This window comes from Agrilus planipennis, unplaced genomic scaffold (assembly GCF_000699045.2).
Source record: "Agrilus planipennis isolate EAB-ADULT unplaced genomic scaffold, Apla_2.0 scaffold177, whole genome shotgun sequence".
Taxonomy (NCBI): domain Eukaryota; kingdom Metazoa; phylum Arthropoda; class Insecta; order Coleoptera; family Buprestidae; genus Agrilus; species Agrilus planipennis.
Window position 1 is genome coordinate 118,931 of NW_020438926.1, and position 8,847 is coordinate 127,777.

The 8,847-nt window shown below is 33.4% G+C and overlaps 2 protein-coding genes across 3 annotated transcripts in view; one reads left to right on the top strand and one right to left on the bottom strand.

Moving 5' to 3' along the window:
- Positions 1-4,776, top strand: part of LOC108740664 (retinal guanylyl cyclase 2) — a 59,343-nt gene extending 54,567 nt beyond the window's left edge. For both annotated transcript variants that reach the window (XM_025974062.1, XM_025974063.1), the window contains exons 12-18: positions 332-596; positions 915-1,107; positions 1,945-2,122; positions 2,200-2,211; positions 3,069-3,491; positions 3,587-3,683; positions 4,384-4,776. In XM_025974062.1, coding sequence (XP_025829847.1) covers positions 332-596; positions 915-1,107; positions 1,945-2,122; positions 2,200-2,211; positions 3,069-3,491; positions 3,587-3,683; positions 4,384-4,533 — 1,318 coding nt within the window. In that variant the 3' untranslated portion in view covers positions 4,534-4,776. The remainder of the gene's footprint in view (positions 1-331; positions 597-914; positions 1,108-1,944; positions 2,123-2,199; positions 2,212-3,068; positions 3,492-3,586; positions 3,684-4,383) is intronic.
- A 1,222-nt stretch (positions 4,777-5,998) lies between these two features.
- Positions 5,999-8,847, bottom strand: part of LOC108740665 (nuclear hormone receptor family member nhr-111) — an 11,980-nt gene continuing 9,131 nt past the window's right edge. The window contains exons 4-6 of the mRNA XM_025974053.1: positions 6,491-6,687; positions 6,200-6,445; positions 5,999-6,148 (exon numbers count right to left, since the gene is read on the bottom strand). Of these exons, the coding sequence (XP_025829838.1) occupies positions 5,999-6,148; positions 6,200-6,445; positions 6,491-6,687 (593 nt within the window). The remainder of the gene's footprint in view (positions 6,149-6,199; positions 6,446-6,490; positions 6,688-8,847) is intronic.

Below are 8,847 nucleotides of genomic sequence, written 5' to 3' on the forward strand. Positions count from 1 at the left end.
TCGACAAATATACTTCATCTACTTGATCAAAGATCTTTATCAGTTTCTAAAAAAAAAAAGGTACCAAGGGTCCATTAAAATGGGAAGAGAATTGTGTATGCAGATATAAAAATGTTTTCAGTTAAAATATATACATATAGAAACATTATTAAAGTTACAAATTCTGAATTACAAGATAAAGCTTTGAGAAAATTGCCACTAACGTATTTGTACGTCTTTGGTTGTTGAATTTCCTTTTTACAATGCGAACGTTTTGAAAATTTTTATTTTCTCACTTAATATTTTTCGATGGTCTAATATTCTCTCTCTCCCTCTTTCTGTGCTCATACAGCTCGGTGGCGGAAAAGCTTAAGTTAGGAATGCCCGTCGATCCCGAAGAATTCGACGAGGTCACGATCTATTTCTCGGACATTGTTGGATTCACGACTATTTCGGCTTATTCGACGCCTTTCCAAGTTGTCGATTTGCTCAACGATCTCTACACTTGTTTCGACGCAACAATCAATGCGTATGACGTTTACAAAGTGGAAACCATAGGCGACGCATATATGGTGGTCGGGGGATTACCCGTACGCGTGCCAGATCATGCCGAGCAGGTGAATCAAAATCATTCTTTAAAAAACACAGTTATATGTATATTTTTGGATTTAAATTCATTAGTAGGGATACGTAAATAAATAATTAAAATTCCGAAAACTTAAAATATATTCATTAAAAGATGAATTATTCAAGAAAGACACAACATAAGAATGTTATAACATTTATTATTAAATAGTCTACAGTTAATATGCTGAAATACAAGAATATTCTAAATATAAAAAAATGGTGGATGCCTTCGGCATGCTCATTATGCCATATGGCTCATAAGGGTTGTAAAATGTTTTTGATATCTGTTTACATATGAACATATCTAGATTGCAACAATGGCTTTGGACCTTCTTTATCAAAGCGGAAAATTTCGAATAAGGCATCTTCCAAACACACCCCTTCGTTTGCGCATAGGTCTCCACACAGGACCTTGTTGTGCTGGGGTTGTCGGTCTTACAATGCCAAGATATTGTTTGTTTGGTGACACCGTTAATACAGCTTCTAGGATGGAATCTTCAGGTAAAAATTATATCATCATCATCATCATAGGGTCGTCGGACTTAAGAGTGCTTGGACCCACATCCTTAACTATTTGCGAACAGTAATCTAATCTAGGTCTATCTATACGCCTCCTAACTCCTGTTTCTGCCTCTAATATGTCTCTGACTAGACCTTCATGCCTTCCTACCAACCTATCTCGCCTATTTCTTATTGAATTCCATAGAGTCCTCTGTTCTCGTATTCTTTCTAATACCTCTTCATTTCTAACCTTTTCTACCCATGTTATCCTCATCATCCGCCTATAACACCACATTTCGAAAACTTCTAACCTTGTCTTATCCGCCGCGCCCACTGTCCATGTTTCGCACCCGTACAACGCCGTGCTCCAAACATACACCTTTAACAACCTTTTTCGGATTTCTAAATTAACCGTTAGCGAGCATAGAAGTGACTTCTTTTTATTGAAGGCGATAGGACCCTGCGCTATCCTCTGCTTTATATCCCTACTACTCCTTCCGTTCTGACTTATCTGACTTCCTAGGTATCTAAAATCAGCTACTTCTTATAATTTTTCGTCTCCCTATCTTTATATTCGCTCTTTCCGTACTTTTTCTTCAATAAATCCCCAGTGCATTTTCTTATTGGAATTACCCAGCCATTGCTTATACATGCACTAAACGAATCAAGTAAATGAGAACATTCCAGTTGATACGTACTTAAATGTTGAATGTTCTAAAATTAACCTAAAAAGACGTCAACTCGGATAAATTGACTGCTACATCTTAATTAGAAGAAGATGAATGGTATGAGCTGTTTATTCGCAATTAATAACTGTCAAATGTACTTCTCTGAAAGGAGCTGCTTGGCGAATTCATCTTTCGGAAGCTACGAAATTGAAGTTGGAAAAGGCAGGAGGCTACGAGATCGAATATCGGGGATTGACTGAAATTAAAGGAAAAGGGGTAATGCCCACGTACTGGCTCTTGGGAAAGGATGGCTTTGAAAAACAACTTCCAATACCACCCTCTCTGGAGTAAGTCTTTGGCTGTCATACGAATTTTATTACCGAATTATAATCCCTACTTTTAATTTATTTTTCCATGCTAACAGGGAAAGTCATGGGTAAGCACCCGTTTTCTGATTCCATTTCTTTTAATTTTGATTCAAATGATTATTAATTAGAGGTCATTCTTGCTGTAAAAAGTATTTGTGAGTGAAGTGCTTACGATAATGTATTACTTCTAAAATGACGAAACTGTGTAGATAAAAATTTAATTCGAGTTTTATCTTTTTTATAAGCTTCCAAATATGAAACTCGATATGATTTATTCATCAGTCGAATAAAGTTTCTTAGAGGATATAATTTGTTTTCAAAAAATCATACAATTATTCGCTAAAGGCTTTTCTGCTAGTTGCCTCGAGAAAAAGAATGGATGAATTATGCAAATTGCGACAAATGGCTTGTCGAATTTCACTTGATATATGAATTTTTTATCGATGCATATACTTCCTCCATAAACACTAAAAGAGATTGAATCAAATCAAATCAAATCGATAATCGTGAAATACTCGTCTGTAAAAAATAGAACTTTTTCGCGCAAAAATTTGGGATGGTGAGCGTTTTAGTCACGCACGCGTGAGCCGTGTTACCAGTCGTCCGGCATTCTTTTTCAGTGAACGCAGAATGCCAAAAGCATTAATTTAATAGAAAATACCACAAATGGCGCGGAAAACGCCATCTGTAGTACGATGCTACATTTTAGGATTTCGTATGTTCCAACATGTTGGTAAAGGTTGGTCTGTGTTCTGTCGGAGCTGTCTGCGACGCGCTGATGAGATCCAAAAAGGTCGAAATCGCGATCCGCGTCTGGCAGTTTCGACAGAATACGGACCACTTCGAATTATTAATTTAATATATATATTCTTTTAATATGTAATGAAATTGTAAAACCTTCAGAAACATTCAATTTTCAATCCAGATTAGATGAAAGTCTTATAATCCGAGTTCCCGTTTCAAACCAAAACTCTCAAGATGTAGACGTACATGAAGAAGTTGTAAGAGCCCCTGGCAATAACAGACTTTCGATTACTGACCATCATTTCGTCGAGCAATTTTCGTCGAAGCCGCCTACCACCGACCCCACATTTATAAGGACCATGGAGTCGTCGAAGTTCGCAACCCTTGGAAAACCCGACACGACAACTACTAAAGCTCAAGAATATCGAATGGCCAAGAGCACTTCGAGCGAGACCCCGTTGTCGTTGGGAACTCCCGTTTCAGCCACCGAAGTGGCCGCTGCTCTTTTAGCCGTTTCTACTAACTCCTTACACGGTTTCAGAAACAGGCCGAGAAGCAGGATTCAGGAGGAAGAAGATCTAAGCACTCCGTATAATCATTACAGGTAAAATTAGCTACGTATATAGAATTTTAATAATATATTTAGAATGTTTGTGGATGTAGTATCTAAATCATAAAAAACAAACGCTTTTATAACAGATGTCTTAGTCCGAAAGAACGTACAGGGAAATTATTACGTCGCCAATTCAGTTTGGATAAAACAGAAGAATCTAGCAAGGAATCATCTCAAGAAGAGGTAAATATATTAATTATATTAAGAAATATACAGTCTAGATGAGAAAAAGATGCAGTTTTATTTTTTTTATAATCGTTCTATTCAACATCTTGCAATATCTTGGTTTCAATTATCATCACATCATAAGATGTTCAGGCTTTAAACTGTTTTTGCTTCTATTATGCCTTTAACTAGCCATTTTCTTTCGTTTTTCTTACTGGCTTCCACAGCGACCTTATATCTCTTCCTTACTCTAACATCTCCTGATTTCTAAACTTGTATATTCAGAGTGTTTTCATCTTCCGCCTATTACACCACTCAAACGATTCTAGCCTTTCCTTTTCTGCCCTGCGACCACCCACTACATTTCTCGTTCTTACATAGCCCTGCTCCAAACATACCCCTTTAGAAACCATTTTCGTATATCCCAAGTATATAAGTTATAACTAAAACGTAAGAGAGAGACGCCATAAGTAATTGTAGCTGGATGAAAGTTCAAAGTGGGGTCAATCAATGGCCTATGGTGATGGACCATGAAAATTGGATATATGGCATATTTCAGCACAAGTACATCACCATGACCTTCCGTTAAATCCATAATTTTTATAGCGTCTTACCCTTTATTTACGATAGTTTAGAGAAAAAGTACTTATTATACTTCATTATTAACTATAAAAAATATATAAATTCTTTGGTTAATTTATTGGTGCTAATACTTTAGGTCCCTAGAAAATTGTGCAAACAAAATTCAGCAGGGGCTGCAGATTTAGAGAAAATAGAAGAGGCAAATTCACAAAGTTTTACCCCCACGACTGTCGCTTCACCCTATCACACGACCTTGTCAATTTCTGTAGACTCCCTTATGCGTTAGGAATTGTTACTAGAAACTTATTCCCTGGTAATAATAAATAAATCCAGAAGTCAAAGAATGAATAAAAACTAGTCTGATACCCCAATCATTAATTAATAGGTGTTTTAATTACATATTTAATGTTTTATGTAAATAGATACGGTGTTGTTGTATAAGGCAGTGATTATGCAGGGCGATAATCACTCATGTTGATTATTTTTTGACTTTAAGTGTTAACTGTTGAATTTAAAATATTTATATATGTATATGTGAATATATAAATTATAAAAAATAATGGACGTGCTATAAATAAATACACAAATATATAGAAAATATATTTTCAAACGAATTAAACTTTATCGAATATTTCATTTTAATTTTGGATTTTATATTAATATTTCAAACACGAAAGTATTTTAATTTATTGAGATAGTAATAATCGTTGTAAAAGGATCGAATTAATTATTTATTTTAATGTTTATAACCATCTACATGTACGTTTTATAATGTAAATAAATTAATTTCTCGTGTGTAGTCTGAATGTGAAAAATCTTTTTCTGATAGTTTGTACATCTTCATTGATTCCTAATGTAGACAATCCTTAAAGATACTTAAGTGTTTTTAACTTATTATTAATACGTGTAGCATTTAGAAAATTATCTACAAAGACAATTGAGTGTGGTACATACGCCTTCTTTACTTTTTAATGTTCTCCAAATCTTATGTTATAATAATTTGGTTATTTGTACTTAAAATTAAACTGTTTGCCTTTCAACATCAATGAAATTACTCACTCTTTAATGATCTCAATAAAGTAGCGAATTTAGAAAATCCCGAAATTATTAAAATATTAAATCTATGTTTATTAATTTTTATGGAAAAGGGGACAATAATATTTCACGTTTTACTGCTTGTTTTCCGGAACATAATACAGGGTAATTTGCATCTTAAAAGGGAACGATATATACGTGGGACAAACTAGAAAGTTTGTAAAAATACGAATCGAGGAAAACAACAGATGCTGTAGAGACAATTGAATTTTCTTTTCTTTGTCATTACCTATTACCGAATTTCTTTAACTTAAAATTTAAACGTACTGCACAANTCCCCTGAAGTGCTTTATGAGCTATTTATCAAACATAAATACATTAGAACTGTTTCAGTGAAATCGAGTAGTAACCTACCTTAGACCAAAAAGGCGAAACGTCGCTTTAAGATTGCAAATTAAATAAATAAAATTTCGCCCCTCTGGTCGCTTTCATTAAAACAGTTCTAATTCAACACCTTGCTGAAATTTTATATAAGTTAATTGTTATTAAAAATGTAATGTACAAACGAACATCGCTATTATATTTTATCTTTTTAAATAAAATATATTTCACAGGAACAAGGTTTTTAATCCTTTATTTTTATAAACGTCAACAAAAAAAAAGTACAAGCAAAAAATCTTAAAAGTGGAAACTTATAATATATATTACAAATAACATTAAATAGACGTTATTACCGTTTCCATGTTGATATTTCCTGTAATAGGTCGAAATAGAAGATTAAACAAGGTGTTTGAGGATACGGAAAATAAAATGGGAAATAATGTTAGAGCATCTGCTAATCTTTCCCAATTGTTCTCCATTTGGACCTGAAAGAAACAATGGACATTGCACTAATCAAAAAAATTCCAAAATCGTACCATAAGTAAATCTAGCGCTTGTTTCTTTAGTCTCCGAGTTAGCATTATCTGATCCAAATCTGCCAGCAAATCCGGTCGACAAAGCAACAAGTTTTCCAACGCTTCTGAATAGCACCAGCTTATGCTGGAGTTTTTTAGAGTTTGAAGTGCCTTTTCTAAACCTGGTACGATGTTCCAGATAAAGGAGGGATAAAACACTGCTCGCAATATAAAGAGGGGACCCCACATATGTATCAGGATAACGTCCTGAGATGTTCGGTCTAATAAACCGAATAAACTGTTACTCCTTACATGCCTGATCGACAGTAGAAGGACTTGGGCTGCCGTTTCTAGGTGAAAATCAAGCGACGGATTTAGTTTGATGTTCATGGAAAATCTGGACGAAGAAGATAATGGTGATGGTAGGTAGTTTAAGCGTTTAGGACTTGACGGTTTTTCGATGGTTTCTAAAGATTTGGGCTTTCTGGGTCCTCGTTCTTCTTGAACAGCTAAGAAACACAATCGTTAAAAGAAAATATTGATATTCTTATCACAAATTTTCGTGGAAAATAATATTATGAGATACATGGCACAGTTTTTTCAATTATTCTATTTCTATAACGTATTAGGAAATGTTATTTGTTTTCAGGTGTATTCTAGGAAGTCACTTTCCCAATTCTTATACAGGTAATCTAGGTAATCCTAGAATTGTTTTTGTGGTCATTACAAAATACAAATGTTAAAATGATTGAAGCATTAACAATTGTAATAATAGTGTACGCAATGTTCAGACAGGAAAGCATAAAATTTATCTNTTCGCCCCTCTGGTCGCTTTCATTAAAACAGTTCTAATTCAACATTGGGAAAGATATTACATAGGATAAATACAATAGTTATGTAAAATTAAGACATTAATGTGATCTTGGGAGTACCACAGGGATCCGAGCTAGGTCCTCTATTATTCGCAATTTTTATAAATGACATAAAATAATGTTTTTCAGTAAAACTAAAACTACGATAATGAATTTAGTGAACTTGGCACTAAATCTTGTATTATATGGAATACGAAACGTATTGCTTAATCACTGTCAAGCAAAACGTAAAATAATACTTGAGGAGCCCTTACCCTGTCACGCTTGTTACAAGGGTTCATTACTATTATTACTATAACTGCTTTAATACATTTCAAAACCACCACCGCTGAGTTTTGTGTGTTCTTTATTATGATGACTATGACCTCTCGTTACGACAGCTCCATGAATAATTAAAAGAGATCCCACATACAGGGTGGTGTTTATAGATAAATGAAGTTACAGATATTTTCAACAATTTTGCTGATTATCTTATAAAAACGGAATAACTCTTAAGAATAACGTTTCAATAAAAGAATACTTATAATCATCATTTTTAATAATAAAAAAAAGTCAGATGTTTTCCTATAAATTTCTTTTGAATCAAAATTTTATATAATATTAAACAAATTATAATTACACAAACGAACACGTTATTATTTTGTATTAATCTTAACAGAGTTAAAACAATCTACAATTGCCTAACTCACGAAATTGTTAAAAATAAGTTAACTACCTATTTTTATCATAAAATGTGCGAAATCTAACAGTTCAAAATCACGAACTATAGCCATTCGTTGGGTATAAATTGTTATATTTTCTGCAAAAATTTAGTATTATTTATTGGTTCCTACTCGCTCACCACGTACAAACATGCTTTTTAGGAATTGTGTTGTTTGTTCTGTTGTTCTGCTTTTGGCTTTACCATGGGCGCGTAAGTTAACACTTTTTATTATATATATTACACAATTATTGGCAGGTAGGTAACAATATACAGAAATAAGTGACAGCATCGAAAGTTTTTAATTGTTGCTAATTGTAAGTCTTAAAAATGACATCAAACTCGATACAGAAATGATATTAATATTGACGATCAATACAAATAATGAACAAGGGTTTGACAACGGATTTTGATTATGCTTGTTACATAAGGGTTTTAGAACATCCAATTTCTTTTAAACAATGATTAATATAGTTTGAATTTTGCTGAATTTTTGATATTCTTTAAAATGTTCGAAATTATCTACAAGTATAACCAATGTAACAAATAAGAAAATCTATATTTAAAGCATGAATCTTTTGTACGTAAACCTCTGAAATTAAAAAATAGCCGAGATAATTTTCAAATCTACTAAATAATAATAGTTTTATATATGTATATATTTTTTATTATACAGAGGCTGCTCGAGATTCAGCACCGTTCTCACTTGCCCCATTCCCTTCATTCATGATGAAAGATTTTTTTCAAATACAAAAATTAAGCGAGATTGTTAGAAAGGATCCGCATGTAAGCGAAGCATTTTCGATAGCAAGCAATATCATTTTAAAATTGGTTGGACTAGCCGAAAATATAAAGGAGTACCTGGTGCTTTCTGACGACCAAATAACGGAAATAACAAAGAGATGGTCCGACAGTTTATCCCAACCCTTGGAAGAGCTAATCGCCCTGGTACTGAAGGGAAACAATAGGGAAGACAGTAAGAAACAATTAGAAGAATTAAAGAATCTATTGGAGAAATACCGGATTTTTGTTCAAAAAATTTTAAGTAATTTCTTACACCGTCTAGAAATCAACGACTTCTAAATGACTAAAACATG